Raw genomic sequence first — 21,313 nt, 5'->3', positions numbered from 1 at the left:
TAATTTGAGGAGCTTGTCATCAGGGCAGATTAAGGAAGTTTAAGGTAGTATTCTTACTAGTAGGTCGAAAATAAGACAAGAAACTAAGGGCCTCATTTAGTATATTTTGACGCACGGCATCGCAATAAGCCTTCCTGCTGCGCTGCAGTGGGTCAAAATAAAAGGACTGGAATGCGCCGTATCTACAAGATATGACGCAAGATATGACGCATTCCTGTCCTTCTCCCCTGCAACGGTACACAAACAGCAGGCATGTGCCAACGCAGACACCCTTACGACATGGTGCAAGGGTGTCTGCGTTGCAGGGAGGATTGTTGTTGTGCAGGAAGGGACACCTTCCTGCACAAAAACAATAATTAATGGCATTTTGCTCCTTCTATGTGTGTTGCAGAATGCAGCCCACATTGAAAAAGCAAAAAACAAGAAGAAATACAAATATTTCGCCTCGCTGTGCCACTCCTACACCTCCCCTGGGAGTCGTAAGATTCTGACGCCTTCCTAGGTTTATGATACTTTGTAAATCTGGGAATGTGTCAAGTTCCATGATGTTGCACACGAACAGTCCCAGCAACACCCATGGAACGCACCTTTCACGCAGAGTAATGCCTGAAAGGGGCCTATATTTACAAGGCCATGACAAGTCATGCAGGGTGACTTTACATGGCTTGTTGAAATATGGGCAGGCACATTGCGCTTTTGAAGTGTCTGAAAAAGTATAGGCTTGTAAATGAGGCCCACAGTTTCAGATGTACGACAGGGCACACCTCACTATTCCCTGTAACTATGTTTTGGCTATTCACAGTAATTATATATTAGTACCAATGTCTAAGAGTGCAATCTTAAATTTCCTTAATCTTGTTTTAATGAATTTGGCAAAAGCGCACCTATTCTGCATGCAATTTCCCATTTATCGCGGGGAAACCCAGAACAGGAGGTTTTACGGCACTCAGAAAATATCTCTCCTGAGGCAATTGTATTTGTTACGTGCAGTAAATGCCCTCCTCCCCCGTACCATCTCACTCGTAATTGAGGCCTACAAGGCAAATTCCAGTCATAAGAGAGAACTGCAAGGAAAAAGAGGATATGGTTTTGGTTCTTTTCATATTCATTATTATACATAATAAATACATTTGTAGCGGACCCCAGACCTCTTACCCGTTAGTAAATGCCTGGTAAGGATAGTGGAACAAGCATTTGAAATGCATTAGGTCTCGCATTTATGCGAGTTTGAGCTATTGACATTGCAAATAATGCCTTTTATTTTGTTTTTGTTTTTAAAACATAAATAAAAGGCATTGTCATTTACAACGCCAATAGCTTAAACTCGCGTAAATGCGAGACCTATTGCATTGCAAATGCTTGTTAGAATTGCGGTGCTGAGCACCAGCAGGACCTGGCCCACTTAAAGCCCAGCTTGTTGAGATTCGAACAGCACCTCACAGCAAATATCAGCGGCGAGTGTATAACCAGCAAAGCCACTTTTCTGTCAATCTGAGGTGTGAAGGACAGCAGGTACCAATGTAGCTACTTTCCTTTTGCGCATTTATTGAACTTCAGCATTTGGTACATTCAAGAGACAACCCACTGTAATGTACATTTAGAGAAACACATCTATCAACACACAATTATTGTTGGCGGCGGTATATATATAAATATATATGAGGTAAACTCCTTTTCGCAGTTTCTTCTCTCTGCGCTTTAAGAACGGAGGACGGACCACAGATGCGTGCAACAAAGTTTATTCTGCTCGATTATACCACTTCACCAGCATATATTAAATATATATATGTATATATCAAAACAATACCCTTTCAGGTTGGCTTGGTTGGTATTTTACCAATTCACAGCAGTAATACTGTGCCTGGAGTGGTAATTGGCTTTCGTCATTTTACAGCTTGGCATGGACAGCACTGTGCTAGTCCTATGCTTAAAAACTTGCTGTAGAAATTGCAAAAAGACTTTGTCCCTTTCTATCTTGGCGTGGATGGCACTCTGCTAATCCTATGCTTAAAGACTTTCATAGGAAAGCAGACATTTGAGGTGAGCAGATCTAGCGTGTTGCTGGTGTTGAGAGTGCTCTATACAGGAGCTGCTTTCCACCTAAACTTGAGAACTACCAAGAGTTCTATACTCACACACACATATTTATATTTTAGATATGTATATAAATATGTATATATTTTTTTAATATTACCATTTAAAAAAAACAGAGAGCTCAGTCCTTCTTCCTTGTGCCCGAACAAACTGCTCTGCTGAAGGGCCGCCATCAGAGGCCAGCGCCGCGGTGTGTGGTGCTGGGTTATCCCGGGCAGTGCCCTGAGTCTGCCTCTGGGCTTCGGGGTCAGCCATTCATTGTGTGTACAATATTGTCCCGTTGGCAAGGATACCAGGCGGCCAGGTTTGTGACCGGCCTAATTGTAGTTTAGCAGCCAGCCCGTGTATTAATGAACCCGTAATGAGCTGCAGTGAAGACTGAATTTAGCTCCGCCGCAATCAGACCGCGTGTGTGGCTGTCCGCGCTGTACATCTGCAGCATTGCATGGGGAACGGCAAGGTTTGTACTAATTCAGACATGCAGCCTCTTTACTAGACTCTTGGCACCTGGCCCCATTATCTCTGGGGCCAGGTGCTCAGCACGCTGAAAGATAACTAATTAGGATCTGCTGGAAGAAGGGCAAATCCCGGTTCATTCTTAAAGAAGGTTTCCGAGTCTGTTTCTGCCCTTTGTCTAAACTCCACAGTCACAACTAGCATTTACAATGCAATAGGACTCGCATTTACGCGAGACCTATTGCTTTGCAAATGGTAGTGATAACAGACAACGGGGGAGGGCAGCGCGGACAACGTGAGTGCGAAGGCATAACGACAATGGGAGGGACGGCTGGTGGGGTATTTGAAGGCATGGACAACGGGAGGGGGGGAGAAGGCACGAACAACGGGAGGGGGGAGTAAAGAAGGCACCAAAGCGCATCGTGCCTGCAGTAGGACTGCCGCCGTTGTCAATAAAGTAAATAGCGCTCACCCACTAGATAAAGCATGCTGTGTTAGGAGCGGAGTAAAAGGTCCAGTCTTTATGGGGGCAACAAATGGAGACAGGGTGGTAGCGAGGCGGGACTAACAAGCCTCATAATGAATCGGAAGCCAGCGTTTACCAAGGACATTGACACCAGCCAATTACATATATGGGCGGAGAGTGGGAGAGGCTTCCACAACACTTCCACAACATACCCTACTACTGCATGCCTCGCAGAGCGAGCAATGTATTTGCGCTGCAATGCTAGGCTCGACCTAAAAATTAACATGCTGCATTACAGGGTCCATATATACCCCATGCTGAAACGGGGCATGCCTCTGACCTTTCCTAATGCCTAGTCGGAATTGCTTTGTAGACCCAAAGTCAAGTAAGGGGGCTGAAGGGGACCGAAGGACTCCATATCAGTTTTTGGTCCATTCCACACCAACTGCTTAACACTTCAGAAAATATTTCCAATTCACTTTGTACAAGAATGCCCTTGCCTTTGTGAGCGCCAGAAAGAGTCTATGAAGGGCCCTTCTTTGAATTAGCACATTTTTTATTTCCTTACGGTTTTCACATTAAGCATTTGAAAAATGAAGTCTAGATTCATACTAATAAATATTTATTATAATATTTATTATAATATAAATATTAATAAAATGTATTCCATCTTTCCAAAATCACTGCCATACGAGATATCAGCCCAACTTAATACATTTTCCCATAAAACGTGGCCACAACTATCCAGTACCGTAATTCATAATAAAATGTATTCCATCTTTCCAAAATCACTGCCATACGAGATATCAGCCCAACTTAATACATTTTCCTATAAAACGTAGCACAACTATCCAGTACTAGCTTCAGTTTCTCTCTTGGCTGCCCACTGATTCATTGACCAATAATTTAACTTTTAACCATCATCTGTAATTCAGGGCTTGATCGGTGCTGTGCCTGAGTGGTTTCATGTGAGTGGGTCTGAGAAGCCTATAAATTACATACCAACACCAAGTGCTATCTTCATAGGGCCATTCAAGCGAGGCAGGCCATCCGCACTTTTTCATTTAGACCGCTTCATGGAATAGTCCATCAAATTAACCATTAAGCAGGGGTGAGCACAGCAGGCAGTACCACAGCCTTAAGACATAACATCCCATCTTCAGGAGAACGGAACTTAACACTGAAGACAAATCTACATTACCATACCTTACACCACAAAATCTCTTTATTTTTAATGGGTCTAGTTTGGACTTGGTCTATACTGGACCTGAGATCCTCATGTCTGCACACACTCATAAATACTATATGGGAACCTGTTCTCCATGCTTCCCCGGTAAAGGTAACCTAGTCAAAAGGCAGTGGAGCACTGTATATGGTCAAAGACAAGCATAAAATCAGTGAGTAATTAAAAAGGAGGCTTGGTAAAGGACTGTTAATGCATTCTGATATAGTGTTCTTTAAAGAGGTGAGTCTTCAACTGTTTCCTAAATTGGAGCAGAGTCGGGGCGGTCCCGGTGGATACAGGAATGTTGTTCCAGATCCTGGGTGCATGGGTTATAACCGCCTGCTGTCTTGTGTTTTCTCTTTTTTACAGTACTACTTTCTGAAAGTCTGATGGTGTCTTGGCTGTGGGTGTGTTGAGGACCACCAGAGATGGTGCGCTTGTTTGCAAGGTAAGCATGGGTGTTGGTTGTGATGGCTTTGTGAATTATGCATTTGTGTAGTTAAGATGGTGCAGGCAAGCTAGGGAAGCCAATGGAGTTTCACCAGGTCGGGGTGAGGTGGTCATATTTCTTTAGGTCCTGGATGAGACATGCTGTCACGTAAAGGGTGCCCCTAAGGGGTGTCAATATGGCATCTGAGATGCCATGGACCAGTAGAGCATTACCACATTAAATGGTAGGGCATTGAATGGGATGCTCCATGTATTACCCGAGGGAATGTAAGCCATGCCCACTAATATAACTTCCCAATAACGGAGTTTCACACACTGAAATTCATGCCTGTGCTCATTTGGGAGGGCGCAGGCTGGCTATGGCAATGGATGATTATCACAAAGCCCAGTTGGTCAAAGGTGACACTGTACATATGACACCCCGCTCTAAACACCCACCCTTAAAAGCACTCATGCTGTAAAGCACAGGCTGCAGCACCTTCGTTCCTTTGAACGGTATTAAGGAACTATACCCTGACCAATGTCTCCAGACGATTGAAGGGCACTAAGATGCTATCTTTTATTGGCATAAGGCATTATGATGAGTGGAGGTATGAGATGTGAGAAAAATCTGTAGTAGATCAGTAATATCTTCAGAAGGGCACGCAAACCTCACGTCAATTCTGCTCTTTCTTACATTAGGCACCAGTTGAATTGTGTCTCGGTGAGTAGATGTTACTCTTCAAAACAAAAAACTAGGAATACCTCGAAGATGTACAGGTGGCAAAAGCTTGCCCTCTAGAAATTCCTCCTAATGTAAGGTAACATTTCATTACAGTATGTTTCATTCTGCAGGTGAGGGGTGGCCTGCAGTAACTGTCAAGGGCTCACTGTCCTGCGTTTTAGCAAGCAGCCAACCATGGAAAAGAGGTGATGTTAGAAACACATTCTAGACCTCCTTTACCACAGATGGCTGTAGATCCCGCTTGGCCTTGATTAAGTTTGGTCTTTTGTGTTCCCAGACAAAAATGGAGCCGTACAGCAGCGACCGCATTGCTTCCCACATAATCCCTCCATATGTGTCTGGTGAAGCAGTGTCCATCATTCTGAGTGTTGCGCTCGACCATACCTCAAGTGACACGGTGTTGGTGCACCTGAAATTAACAGGTGCAAATATAACAGTTTTACTGGGTACAAACCCTCTAGGTACATGCTTTGGGCACACGTACAGGCCAGCCCCTGCCCTGGCTCCACCAACACCAGAAGGAGCAGGCAATGCCATAGCCTTCCATGACTCCAACGCCCTCTCCGCCCATCGGAAAAATTGAAATTGTGCATCCAATATAAGCCAAATACAAACTACCACAATGTCCTACTGTACTAGTGAAGTATAACGAAAGCTACTCTCACTATTGCACACTTAAGTCTGCTCCTATGCGGTGCACACTCACCTGTACTGCTGCCTTGGGTCCAATTTTCCTGTGTTAGTCTCCCAAAGCTTTGATGCCAAGAGCCTCACAATGTTCACAAATAGGAAAAAGTTTATCTGGGTAACGGGAGACAGAAAGAGCAGAGGAAGTCAAGGCTGGTTTTGGTGTCTCACATGGACAGATACTGTTGATACCTCATTTCTTATTCATCGACATCAACCTTGCATTCCATTAGAAAATACAAAGCAGTCTTGGAGAGAGGATGCAAACCATAGATTTGTTGGGCCTTCCTGATGCCATATTATATAATGTGCCCTGGAGGTCCAGCAGACATTTTGCAAACTGAATTGTGGTTGCTACTGAAAATGGTGATACACCTTCCGCTCTTATGTTGTGGAACTAATTCTACTATTCTGTACTGAGCACAGTGGGATTGCAGTCATCGACTGTTCCCACCAGAGTGGCAAAGCTTACCTCATTGAAGTAAAACCTTTTTCAATTGTCACAGTTTGAAGTAGTTTTATAGTCAGACCCACTCACATGCTCATTTTTCAACAAGAAAATAATTATGTACATTTTGTAACAATTCTGCTTAGCAAAATAAGAATATGTAGATAGTGAGACTCATTCTTGGCTCCTGATTTAAAAGAAATTTGTAAAGAATTAATTTTCTATCTTAATTAAGAGATTTCCAGAAGGATACTGGTGTACTAATTGGCAGATAACCAAAACTGCAATTGTTTTGCTACATTCAAGTTAACTATAAAGAGACTAGGTGGGTAGCAATCAAAATTGTGCACCTTTCTACGTGTTTCAAAACTTTTGGGACATATTTGAAAATATTATATTTTGTGTTTTTTGTGTCAAGAGCAAATGTGGTGTAGGGTTTTAGTCGTTATCTTACAAGTTATGTCGGTCTGGTAATTTTACCTTCGGTTTCCCAAAAATCAACTTCTCAAGCTTCAAAGTTTAACAAGCATTTACAATGCAATGGTTTCGCCTTTGGAAAAGTTAGAGCTATTGGCATTGTAAATGACAACATTTGTATGTGTTGGTTTTGAAAATAGATAAATAAATGGCAGTGTCATTTACATTGCCATTAGCTTAATCTCTCGCAAAGGTGCGCGGAAAGTAACAGCCAACTCGAGTGTCTAGTATTTACCATAAATAGTACGAAAGATACCGTGAGTTTACCATATAAAACAGGCTGTGGGAAAGAGAGCAGCCAGTGATGTGTACAGAGGCTGTGGGAAATGCACCGTCCAACATGCGAGCCGTGCATGTACCACAGGGTGTGATTCTGATACCAGCATAGCTATGTCGAGCATGAGGCGCGGGGAAAATACAGCAGCCAGCGTTTTTGTCTAACATAATATACTGTGGGAAGGAAACCTGCCAACGCGTGGACTAGCACGCAACACGGGGTGCAGGAAGGACAGCAGCCTGAGTCATGTGTGTGTAAGATGTAACTCAGGTGGAGGGAACGAAATCAAACAGCACAGACAGGGTGTTTGAAAGACGCCGGCCAACCAGTGGGTCTAACATGCAAACCATGCTGTGTGAAAGAGCGCAGCCAATACTGTGTAACACAAGAAGTGTGAAAACATTGGCCACCCTGTGGGTCTAAAAGGCAACAGAGGCTGTTGGAAAGAGACAAGCCAATAAGGTGGAACACAGGGTGTGAGAAAGACATCGGCCAACAAGGTGGTTCTAACATGCAATACAAGATGTGGGAAAGAGCGCAGCCAATATTGTGTAACACAGGAAGTGTGAAAAACATTGGCCACCCTGTGGGTCTAAAATGCAACACAGGCTGTGGGAAAGAGCTCAGCCAATGATGTGTAATACATGGTGTGGGAAGACACTGGTCAACCAGTGGGTCTAAAATGCAGCACAGGCTGTGGGTATGCGTATATCCAATGATGTATAACACTGGGTGTGAGAAAGACACCGGCCAACAAAGTTGGGTCGAACATGCAACACAAGCTGTGGGAAAGAGCACAGCCAATAATATGTAACACTGAGTGTGGGAAAGACCCTGGCCAACCAGTGGGTCTAAATGCAACACATGCTGTGGGTATGCGCGCAGCCAACAATGTATAACACAGGGTGTGGGAAAGAGTACAGCCAATAATGTACAACACAGGGTGTGGGAAAGATATCGGCCAACCTGTGGGTCTAAAATGCAACACAGGCTGTGGGTATGTGTACATCCAATGATGTATAACACAGGGTGTGAGAAAGACATCGACCAACCTGTGGGTCTAAAATGCAACACAAGCTGTGGGAAAGAGTGCAGCCAATAATGTGCAACACAGGGTGTAGGATAGAAATTGGCCAACCTGTGGGTCTATAATGCAACACAGGCTGTGGGTATGCGCGTAGCCAATAATGTATAGCACAGGATTTGGGAAAGACATTAGCCAATAATTTGGGTCTAAAATGCAACACAAGCTGTAGGAAACAGCACAGCCAATAATGTGTAACACAGGGTGTGGGAAAGACACCTGCCAATATGTGGGTCTAACATGCAACACAGGCTGTGGGAAAGAGCGAAGCCAATAATGTGTAACACAGGGTGTGGGAAATCAGGGGCGGTTAACATATCGCAGAGAGCGGCAATTTTTGGGTCATACACTTTGGGTCAATATCTAACATGTAAATGGAAGGACAAAATCCGACCTGTCTGTATCTTTAAAGTGCAACAGGGGGTGTTTGTAAGATGCCCGCCCAGCCTTTGAGTCCTGCACCCAAACTGAGACCAAGAACCCACAATGCAGCCTGTTGGGCTGTCGGCAGCCCGGCCGATGGGTTTAAGATGTAACACAGAAAATGGGCTGCAATATCGACTGTGGGAAGACGACAGCCTAGCTCATGGGTTGAAAATACAATCACTACTAGAAGGATACCAGCCTACTGATCTAGCAGAAGACCATGCGTGTCTAACATATAAAAGTGGCAAATATTATAGTCCAATCACTGAGCAGGAAAGATGCCAGCCAACATGAGGGTGGAAAACGGCAGGGAGATCGGAGGAACGGGTACCATGAAACCATCCTATGGCGTGAAAAAATGTTCTTCCATCCCAGAGAACTGAGCCCAGCATAAAATAAAAAATAAGAACAGCCAGACCTAGACAACTCCAGCTAAATCTTATAAAGAAAACACAGCAATGCTGCGTCAGGATATTTATCTATATCACATGATTTATGTACAGAGTGCAGCCATGCCACTGGGCAATGAGGCATGGGGGGAATATTCCATATCTAGGCTGTTACGGGGAGCAATATGCCGCCCTACCCATTACCACACATTAGAAGGGGTGAAGGGGGGGGGCTGCTCGCCCATCTTTAGGGGGGTCTGAATGAAGCTACAGTTCATGATTCGTGTTTCTCACTCAAAGCTGCTCAAAAGAAAGAGCTGGTATAGCGCTGGCTACTCTGGGCTGGCCACTGTCCTGGTTCCCTGCTTTTCTTCTCGCAGGCTAGTGCCGCTGTAGCCCAGTCGCCCAATAGGATCAGTGTCTTGGCAGCTGTGTGCCCGGGGCGCAGTCGCCCGTCTAGGCTCAGTTGTGCCTGGGGCGCAGTCCCCCGTCTAGGCTCAGTTGTGCCCGGGGCACGGTCGCCCGTCTAGGCTCCGCCGTGGCCCGTCTAGGCTCAGTTGTGCCCGGGGCACTGCCGCGCGCACACGCTTGGTGCCTGCACACCACTGAGCCAGGGGGTGCATCACCCGTGTGACCTCGTATGCCAAGGCATGGGAGCGCAGCGGCCCACCTGGGCTCTGTGGCTGTCGCCGTTCACAGGCGAAGGCGCCTGGCCAGCCCCTCCGCGCAGTCTTCGTTAACTTGAAAGTCCAGCGTCCCCTCCTCGGACAGTCATGGGCGGCCGGGGGCGCACAGCTTTCATCCGAGAGTCTGATCACAACAGCAGTCCAGGGGGAGGGGTCCGAGCCCCGCACAGACACATGCTCTGTCCTGAGGGGCCCAGCTGCAATCAGCTTTGAGATCTTCAAAGCCTCGGGCGCGATCAAATGGCAAAGCCCCGAGACAGGAGGAGACACAACACGCACCCCCCTCCTCCGACCCCCACAGCCCCAGCTCCTCCTAACACAAGGTCCTACCTTTGCCCATCCAACCCCTCCTCCACAGTCCCTTCACTCACCTACTCATCCTTCCAAGTAATAAACACAGAGCACGTCTAACCCCACTCACCCGACCCTATTTCACATGGTTGAACAACTCGAGCCCCGAATTTTACTCACGCGCCCCTTCTGAACACACAGCCCATACTCGCCCCCTTTCTCTTTAAGAAACTGACCAAACACTGCCCGCTTACACACCAGTCTCTGCTGTTCTCTTAGTCACATGCTCCCCAAACCCCCAATTCCATCCACCCTCCTAGGGTAAAGCGCAAAGGAGTGATTTGCAAAAAGAGGGATCCAACAAGAAAGAGAGGAAGAGGCTGATGGTGGCAGTGGGATGTCAGGAGGGCTGCAGTATGTCTTTGCCCTTGATGAATGAAGCTTACTTATTTGTGTTTTACATTTAAAATATAAATGTATTTTTCCTTATTGATTTTGAATAAATTCTCCTTATAGAGACAAGGAAGTCGATCTATTATTCTACAAGTACATTGTATAAATAAAACATACATCAAGGGCAAGTTCTAATCTCCAAGCACTACTCAGGTTCCCTAGCAGCTGGAAACAAAATCTGCAAATGATACACAATTAACATCACGTTGACTAATGGCAAAACGTTCAAACACACGCATGCAGCCACACACCCAGTCATCACACATGCTACCATACACAAAATAGTCACTATCACAAATACTGCTAGAAACACAAAAGCACACAATCATCACATAAGCAGCCCAAATCCAATAGTCATAAAAAAACATCCCATATGCATACACAGCCATACGTTCACTTCTCATCTCGGACACACACACCACTCACCTATGAACACACACACACACGGTTTCTATCACTATCGGGCATAACTGTGTTATTCGCTGTCCTGTTCCACAGCAGGGCTCTGCCCTAATAAGTTCCTGAGTACTCCCCATCGACTTTAGGATCTGGAGGGGGAAGGTGCGACACCCTCTCTACCCGCACCTCACATGCAGGGAATGTCACCTATTAAATACAATTTTAGGATTATGTTTGCTTCCTGCCATACACACACACCGTGTCTTGTCACAGCCGACGAATTTCAACAATTACAGTCCACAAGTAACGTTTCTGTAAGCTAAGAGTGTGTGCAGTTTCAGAAAGCACAATAATAGATTAGGTAAAAAATACACATGCATTAAGAAAATGGGCATGCTTTACCTAAGGAAGAAGAACTCCACCTCTGCAGAGCGCACAAGCGCACGGCTCATTTGCGAAGCCTGCAAATGCTATCTGGGAAACGATGAGGCTGCAGGGGGAATTTGCCGACAATCACACTAAGCTGAGTGTGTCTGTCGGACTGAACGAATGGCTGGCTGGATCAAGTGCGGCCCTAGAAAACTGGTATACGCAAAAATTAAGGAGAGCGGTGGCTTTTAAATACCGACAAAGAGCGACACCTTGGTGCAGTTCGAAAATAAAGGACCTTGTAGATGTTAGTAATGGTATTGCGTTTGGGGGAAATATAGTGAAAACAAGCACTAACGAGTGGCGGCAAAGGCGGAAAGTAACCTTCTCACATCCCTATGTGTACAGGCTCCTGCCTGCCCTCCGTAAAGCGCACCGCAGAACTCGCATTAGTATTACAGCCACCTTGCTGCTACTGCTGAAATTGACCCTGTTACAGCTGCGCTTCTGCTTCCGGGTAACGTTTGTATTGTGCATGTATGCTGGACAGGCCAGGTAAAGAAACACAAGGAAACAAGGTCAATTTGCGATTCGGGGGCGTGTTTTTCGCCCTCTCCCCTTCCCATTGGCTGGAAGGTAAAATTCCAGCCAATGGGAAGAGGAGAGGGCGGTACTTAAAAAAAGACCCAGAAACGCCCCCGAATCGCGTCAAGGCGGGCCCTGAACTCAGTGACGCTCCTCTCCTCCAATGGCTGGCCAGCATTTACGAGGCCAGCCAATGGAGAAGAGGGGCGTGTTCAGGCCCCCATACTACACACAAAAGATTTCGGCTCCGCCCACCCACTGCTTACGCAGTGGGACGGTAGCCGAAACCTAAAAACGTGTCCACTAGGTTAGGGTTGGTTTACAATTGGGACTCTCTAATCTAGCCTTTTAAAAACTACAAAATCTTACAGTAGAAACAATATTTTACTTTAGTGTTCTTCCAAGCCAATCTGCTCTGCATTAAAAACTCTTATAAGATCCCAATTACATTGGTGGGGACTTTTGTGCTGAGAGAACAACCGTTGTCTCTGCACCAAAATCCTGCAATTATGAATTTTTACCTGTTGTACCTCTTCAACTTGGAGTTACCAGGTGCCTTACTAGGCAATTTTTCCTCATTTTCTCATAAGAAAGCTGCAATTTTCCAGCTGTTGTGAGCAGGTGGAAAGTGTCAGCATGAGTGCTGAGGAGGGGTATGAGGAGGATTGGGGGAGCAGAGGCGCTGTGCACATTTGTGCCTGCCCAGGGGAATTGAAACTAACGCTGCTGCCCGCAGCCCCTGCCATGCAAGACCTGGTGTATCTGGGCCCAGGGTTTTCAGATCTGATAATTTCAGTCCTGGACACACTTGAAATCTGGACACTCTTGAAATTGCTATTTGCGGTATTTCATTCATAGTTATTGCTGCGGGTGAAATACCTCAACTTGTAATCAGAGCCTAGATATATATCTGGGACATTGACGTATCTGTTGTCAACCAAGCCAATTGCTTGGCCATTTCACAGCAAAATTCTCATTTTTAGTGCACTTTTCTCTGATGCTTTTCTTTTTGAAGACTTGCCTAGGCATCGTCAGTTCTGCAGACTGTTGACAACATCTATCTTTAAGTAACCTAACTTCTGCCTACTACTCTGGACTGCTTATAAAAGCCAAGCACCAAGGTACTACAGTTTACACTGTGATCTTATAAATCCATCAGTCACTCATTAAATTTACTTGGTCAAACATACGAATTGTAAAAGCAAAATTCTTGCCATAAAGTTCTAATTGATGTGGATGAGTTCCTCTGCACGAGCTATGCAACATAGAAAATCTGTCCCACCTACCTCAGTCTTTTCAACTTACCACAATAGCTACCAGAATGGGGGTTTGATAAATCCACTTCATTTTCCCAGCACTAAGGTCCCAGCACCTAAAATATAATGAAAAAACCCCAGAGATGGGGCATAATTTGACAATAATGTTATAGACATTAGTGATCCTCGATTGAAAATAAGCACACGTCAGAGCATTCTATGTCAATCGCATCACAGACATTGCCTCCTGGGGCCAATCAGAACCCTCAACTGACCAAGCACTATGTAAAATCACTCACTCCTCAAAATCCATCAGAAGGATACATCTAGCAGAAAGCCATTCTGGTCATGCCCACGGGTCCCTGCTACTGATTGCTATAAAGAGGTTTTCAGAGGGAAGCTACAACGGGTCCGGTCAGTGTAGTCAGCAGAAGCTTCTTCATCACATTTAAGATTAAGATATTGTTGGTGCATACTATCAGTGGGCAGGGCCATGTGGCTCTTTGAACCACTCACTGTTGCTATTTCAGGTTGCCTCTACTTACCTATATAGCATATACATAAAAAGGCAAAATATTATTGGCAAAGTCTCTAGTTTACGATTACCTACCATTAATCTCACCAACATCCTCTGTCCCTGACTCAACATTCACCATACTCCATCAATCATTCCTCATACTACCTCTTGTATCATTATCTTTAATCAGTCCATTATTCTTTGTTGTTCTTTAATACTCCATCGATTTTCCATGTTTATCCATCATCCTCTAATTTTACCCATTTTCTCATAATCTCATACGCACTTCCACCATGCTTCATCTATTTATTCCCCACCTTTCATCATCTACCACTCACTTGTCATTGAACAATTGTAGTCTTTCATTCTCCATCATCCTTCCTACATCTTCTTTCAGTACATTAATCTATTCTGTTTCCTCAATTTACCATCATCAATCTGCTCTTCTACATAATTCGACATTTAATATCCTCTTTTTACCATCCACCTTGTACCTTCAATTCTTCTTTCGCAGTCCTTTGTCATTAATTCTACAGCATCTATCCCTTTCATTATGGTAGTCAGTAATTCCACCTTCACTCTGTATCACTCAGCCTCAATGGTCCTCCATCATTCATCTTTTGTTCTTCAATACTACAGCCCACATTCACTGTCTCCCATCCATTGTTAGCGAACTTTCACCATAAGCTTATATTCGAGTTGTTATAAAACACAACATTGAATCCTTCATTCTCTGTGTTTTATCATTCATTTCCCATATGTCATCGCCTACTCTTTATCATGACCATATGTGCTGTAATCTTCACCCGCTTTGATCATTAACTCAATACCATTGTTTTACTTTCCCACTTCATCATCTCTTTTCAATTCTTCAGCTATTATCTTATTTCTAATGTTATTTTTAACTCCATATAAAGCATGTCACTGTCCGCACTTCTATGCAGTTCTACCCCCATGTTTCATTCTCAAATCTTTGAGCTTCATGATTTCCCTTTCAAATTCAATCATCAACCCCTATTCTTTAATCATTAATCCTTCAAACACCATCACTCATCTTTCATCCTTCATCATACACCGCTATACTCTCCCGCCTATCCTTCGTCCTCCATCCCTCATAATTCATTCTTTATTTTTTATCTATCATAATCCCTAAATAATCACCCTCCATCACCAAACCTTCATACTCAATTGGTTGTTCATATTAACTATCTCTCAAACACTATTTTACATTATCCATAATCCATCACACCCTTGATCCTCCATCTCACTTTGCATTCCCCACTATCCATTCTGTATCCTACATCACACAGTATTCATCCTGCATCACCCACACTGATTCTTCATTACCCATATTCATTCTCCATTACCAATCTTTCACACTTTACCATGGATTCATCATCCTCCATTTATCATCATTCATCCTCTGTCACCCCCATATTTCATCCCTTTTGCTTCATTAGCCATTATTATCCTCATCCATTCTTCAGTTTACTTCCTTCAAAATCCATCTTTCATCCTCTGTCACCCAACGTTTAACTCCATCGCCCATCAGTCCTCATCCATCACCTCCTTGGAGCCTTCATCATCCATACTTCATCCCCTGTCAACCACTTTTCAACCTTCATTGCCCATCTATGGTTCCCTTTGAACTAACCTGCACCCTTCATGCTCCACTACACATCTTTCATTCATATCCACCCATTGTCAATTTTCATACCCCCTTCTCTCATTTTACATTCTTCCTCATCCACCTTTCATATACATCACTGTTCTTTAATTGTCATCACCCATTTTTCATTCTCCATAGCCCAGCCTTCATCCTCCATTCTTCATACTCCATCAACCATACTTCACTTTATTCGTAATCCACCTTTCAATTTTATCATTCATTCGTCATGCTCCATCATTCATCCTTCACCCATCCTTCATTTTTCTTAAGCCATACTTCACCATCTGTCATCCTTGCTCTACCTTCCATCACCCATCTTGCACCCTTCATCCTCATCACCCATCCTTCATCTCCATTTTCCATCTCCATCTCCCTAATGTTTCTGTCACCTTTCATTCTAAATTGTAATCTTCCAGCATCCATTCTCTAGATTCTATACCTACCTTGTACCTCCTTCGTGGTCCACCTTTTGTTATGATCCCACTTCATCCATCGTCCAGCTAAATAATTCACCATTAATAATGTACCTCCATCCTCACCAGCATCATTGTACCTCTATCAATCCTGTCATCCTTTCTCTCCCCGTCTCAACTGCTTCGGTGATGCTCCTTTAACATTCACCTCTAATCTTACGTTTTCATCTTCCTGCATTTGTAAAGTGAATATTTGTCCTGAAAGTCGACAGAAGCCTACAGCATTATGTGTAGTGTCTACTGCAATACTTTTTGAGGCATACAAAATTCAAATTACAATGCAGTCAAATCTCAAGCGACCAATATACACTTGCCCATTAAACTGTTAAAAGACAGAGCAATGTTGATATATTTTAAATTAATTTTCAGTCTATCTGGCCAGTTTTTCAAACTGTAACACAAGCCTCAACTCTACTTTTAACTTAACTTTAGGATTCCGTTTGATGAGCTGGTGTTGATGATTTGACACGGTCTCTCATATATTAGAGTGGGAGGTCTGGCAGTGGAGTGGATTGGTTCTGTCCTTGACAACAGAGGACAAGTCGTTTTGATGGCCCCTTGTTCATCTGCTACCAAGACTCTCAACTTGCAAGTACCTCAGGGCTCATGTTTGAGCCCGACTTTGTTCAATATCTGTATGTCCTCATTTGCTTCACTGGTTCTATCCAGATGTTCTTTTGACAGTGGTGCCTAGAATTAAACGTTCAAGGAGAGGAGCCTCCTCCTTTTCCTTTTTGACTTCTCAAGACTGGAATTGGCCCCCATTTAATCTTCGTGACATTCAAAATGAATCGCAGTCCAAGTAATCTTTTAAAATCTTTTTGTTTACCTCACCTTGAGCACTTTGGTTAGCATGATACCTAGGTCCCTAGCGCTGGGACGCTCTTTGAGTAGTTGTGCGATCTACAAATCCTTTTTCATTCATTTATTTATTCATTCAGCTGAGCCTTAGAGCTCTGACAAACAAATGTCCATCGTATATCAATCCTAAGAAGAGTCTTAGCCCCACCCCCATTACATTTAGTTTTCATGTATTCCTCGAGTGAGTGCCACCTGGTCCACAGTGGCTTACAAAGGATTTTTCCCCTTATTGTCGACTATAGAAGTCCTGCATATGGCTCTCTATAGCCTGTCCACTGAGCAATGTCTTGGATTGTTGAATACTCTGGTTCCTAGTTCTCTGGGCAGATGAAGTCCAGAAGAGAAGTGTGTAATCTAAGTGCATACCATATCTGTTAGAATTGGGGGTCTCTAGATGGCACAGGCAGGTACTTGTGACAAATAGGGACCCTGGCCTCTAGTCAGGATAAGGGGATTACACTCCTAAAATAACCCCTGCTCACCCCCTTGGTAGCTTGGCACGAGCAGCAAGGCTTTATTTCAGAGGCGTTGTAAGTTAAGCATTTGTGACCGCATACAGTAACCCAGTGACAACACTACAAATGGACACCACACAAGGTTTTATATAAAAAATAAGTATATTTTATATAGAGTTACCACAAGACCAATAAACAACAAAAAGAATCCACAATACTATTAGATTTCAAGAGTTCTGGTTAAAATGGCTTAAATCAAGGTTCTATGCGAGTTGGTAGCCCGGATGGGCTACAGCGTTGTTGAAAATAACACAGAGTCTAGCAAATCCAGCGGACCGCGTGGGTACGGGCCCACTCCAATGTCGACAGACATTTTACTTGAGGCAGCCGGCACGGATGTGCGAGCCGGTTCTGGTGTTCGTCGTGGTTCAGAAGTGTTGCAGGACGCGTTGTCCCTCGATGCGCTGCAGACAGCGGCCCGTTGACCTAGTCAGTGGATCCAAGGCATGCGTTGCAGGGTGAGACAGTGCTTCGTTGTGGTGCTTGCAGCTTGCGGTGCGGCGACAGAGCCGGAGTTCGGGAGCTGGCGTCGATCAATCCAGACAGCGGTGCGAGTCGGGCGGTGCGTCGCGAAGTGTACGAGGCAGTACCCAACTCTGGTGCGGTCACAGGACTCGGAGTCAGCAGCAGGGACCGCTTCGGTCAGACCAGTACGATTCGGTGTAGCGAGGCGTTTCACGTCGCGGTGTCCACCAGTCGCGGTGTAGGCTACGGCTCGGTGACGGCATCGGGACGGAGTCGTGAGTGCGTTGTTCGAGGCGGACGTTGCTTAATGCCATGCCTACAAGACACCGGGCCGGTCGTGAGAGTAGGTCACAGCTCCCTGCCTCTGTAGCCACTTGTTTCCAGCAGCAATTCACAAAGGCTGGTGAAGTCCACTGGTCCTGGGACTTCGGTCAGGGGGCAAGCTCTCTTCCAAGCCCTTGGAGATCTTTGCACAAGTTGAAAGAAAAGTCCACAAAGTTCTTTCTCCTCTCTTTGGCAATCGGTCAACCACTGCAGGCCAATCCCCCAAGCAGCACTTCAGCTTGGGAATAGCCTCTCCTCAGCTTCCTTCTCCTCCGCAGAGGTTTCGTCTTGTAAGTCCAGAAGTGATCTAATTTCATGGGATCAGGGTCCCAATACTTATACCCCAAAATCATTTGCTCTTTGAGGGGAGAGGGGCCTGAGCCCAGTTAAAGCCAGTTCTGAAGCACTCTGTTTACCAGACTTCTCCTTTCCTTTCACAGTGCAGGGCAGGCACATCAGACACCCCACAGGAGGTGGAGCCAGCATTGTGGAAGGCAAGTACAGTCCTGGAGCACTTTGTTGACAGTCTTCCTTCTCTTCTTTCAGTGTGCAGGGCAGAGACATCAGACGCACCACAGGAGGTGGAGCCAGCATCAGGCCCGGAATGGCCGTATCGGGCACCGGGCAATCCCCCGGTGCGCCACACGGGTGGGGGGCCGGTTTGGGGCCCCTAGGGGCCGTTTTTGTTACAGGGCCGTTTTTGCAGCATAGCTGCAAAATCGGCCCTGTAACAAAATCGCCCAAAAATCTGCCCTCGCAAAGAGCTCGGCGGCACCCACAACACCCCCAAGCACTTTGCCAGGGCCGGTTTTGGTTCCCATTCCGGCCCTGGCCAGCATTGTAGAGGGAAGGCCCAGCCCTATTCAGGTCCCAAGTGCAACTCCTCCCTCCCATCTAGATGCAGATCTCCCTATTCACCACTGGGCTGCCCCAGTCTGTCTCTTGGAATCCCCCAGCCCTGTCACTCACACAACCAGACAAAGGAATACACAACCACGCAGAGAAAGGCTCAAATGGTTAGGTAAGCAAATACCTACTTTCTAAAAGTGGTACTTGCAAACACGGAATACTAAAATAAACTTCGCTAAAAGATGTATTTTATTATTCTGAGTCCAGACATACTAAACTCGAATTTCTAACATGTTCTCTAAATCTGCTAGGTTTATAAACATGTAATAATCTAGCAGCACATTCTGGCCTATGGAGAACAGGTAGCCTTGCAATAGTGAAAAACAAAAATTGCTGTAATTCACTATTAGGACATGCCACACACATCAGGGTTTGTCCTACCTTATACTTACAATGCACCCTGCCCTTGGGCCTACTATAGGGGTGACTAATATGAAGTCAATGGAAGGTTTAGGGACTGGCAAGTGGGTGCACTTGCCCAGTCAGCATGACAGTATGGCAGACCTTAGACTCGTTTTACAAGGCCGCTTCTGTGGGTGTCACAACCAGTGCTGCAAGCCCACTAGCAGCATTTGGATTTACATGCCCTGGGCACACTCAGTGCACTGTACTAGGGTCTGACAAGTAAACCAAACATCCAATCATGGAACCACTAATCAATACATCAATTTACAGTAGGGAGCACTCGCACTGTGGCACTTGACAGCAGTGGCACAGTGCCCAAAGCATCTAACACCAGCAAAAACACCTGAGGCAACAGCAAAAAAATGGAAGGGAGACCCACGCCAATGATGCCAGGTCTAACAATATCCTAACAGAAAGCATAGTAAGAAAGGCAGACTCCATCAGGATTTCCTTTTTGAAATGTAACACTACATTTTGCTGCTCCTCAGATCTGACCCAAGGGGTCAACAATGCATAGAGGTCTGGAAAATATGCAGCTTAATCTAGTAAAACCCTACAAAAGCCCTTCTGCTTCAGTCTAATGAAAAGAAGCTTGTGTGTAGAAATATTCTGGGGAGAGGAGTCCTGCCAATCCTGGGCCTCATCCCACTGTGCTGAAGTCCCGACTATCAAATTACCAGAATATCATAGCCAAAATATTGAAGACTAAAAAATTGAGGCGGTAAGGAAACTTAGGTAGATATAGATGTTGTATTCTTAAGTCTGCATTTACGTAGGTTGAATATATATATATATGTATTGTCACAGTACATATTTGTGGTGTGGATATTTGGCAGGCTAAAACTAAAGCTGTAAGCACAGTAAACACCTATATGTAATCTGAAACTGGAAGCAAACACTGTGTGTACCTCATTTCAAATATAGTTTGGCACCTGCAATGAGGCAGTTTGAACTACAAGATGATTGCACTTGGTATCTTCCGACTATAATATAGCATAACATAACATGACTTAACATAAGGATAAGAATAGGGCTCAGGTATTGTTGTCGGAGTATGGATTTCTTTAGAGGAGCAATGATGTACTGTAGGATTTGTTGTCACCTGCCAAGTGAAACAGTATTGTAGTAAATACGTACTGTGTATCTGCCAAGGATGCCCTCACACTGGCCCACACCGACACAAACACAGCTGGAACACCTGGACAGAAGGAAGGAAGCAGGTCCGATTAAAAAAGAAATATATAACAGTGCAGGGGAAATGTTTCAGTGACTACAGAAGGAGTTCTAGGTCCTGCTTAATGGTGAACACACCTCTCTCTTTCTTTACTTTGAGTTATTCCTACCAAGCATCACCTTCTTGCTTTCTTTTTGTTATCTCATTCTGTCCTCTTTTGCTTCTTCATTTTTCCCTTCAGTTCCAAGACCAAGAGCTACTTTTGAGAGTAGAAGGAGATGTGCATGCAAATGATATATCCTAGACTGGATCTCCTCCTACCTTCACATCATGTCCAGGATTATGTAACTGCATCCTTTCTTGTCACTTCCTTTCACCGCCAACTGAGCGGTGAGCGGAGCTTAATCATCTTCCTATTCCTGGTTAATCTCTACCTCAACCTAGTACCAGACATCATCAAATCTTTCAACTTAATCTGCTACAACTATGCCGATGATACACACATCCTAAAATTGTAAAAAGTAGGTTAGAGTCAACAGGACTTTACAATTGCCCCCAAGCTTATTATGAATGTATGCTGAGTAACCACCTTCTACTTAACTCTTCCAAAACCAAGATGCGCACCTGTGTAGAAAGAAAGAACTGTGAACAATCAGATGGCCCAAGAATTTCACCTCCCGTATAAAGTATAAAAGAAGAGAGTGGCCTTGAGCTTAACCCTTTCCTGATCCTTCAAATAAACTAAGCAGCCGGTTGCCC

At 44.8% G+C, this 21,313-nt stretch overlaps 1 protein-coding gene across 1 annotated transcript in view; it reads right to left on the bottom strand.

Annotated features, from left to right (window-relative positions):
* The window catches only part of LOC144752806 (parathyroid hormone/parathyroid hormone-related peptide receptor-like), a 334,785-nt gene that overhangs the window by 13,028 nt on the left and 300,444 nt on the right, over positions 1-21,313 (bottom strand). The window contains exons 10-12 of the mRNA XM_078640656.1: positions 20,518-20,578; positions 13,292-13,358; positions 6,122-6,216 (exon numbers count right to left, since the gene is read on the bottom strand). Coding sequence (XP_078496782.1) covers positions 6,122-6,216; positions 13,292-13,358; positions 20,518-20,578 — 223 coding nt within the window. The remainder of the gene's footprint in view (positions 1-6,121; positions 6,217-13,291; positions 13,359-20,517; positions 20,579-21,313) is intronic.

The sequence above is a fragment of the Lissotriton helveticus genome, chromosome 5_1 (genome assembly GCF_964261635.1).
Source record: "Lissotriton helveticus chromosome 5_1, aLisHel1.1, whole genome shotgun sequence".
Taxonomy (NCBI): Eukaryota; Metazoa; Chordata; class Amphibia; order Caudata; family Salamandridae; genus Lissotriton; species Lissotriton helveticus.
The sequence above is the reverse complement of the archived record's forward strand: the minus strand, read 5'-3'. Positions and strand labels throughout refer to the sequence as shown.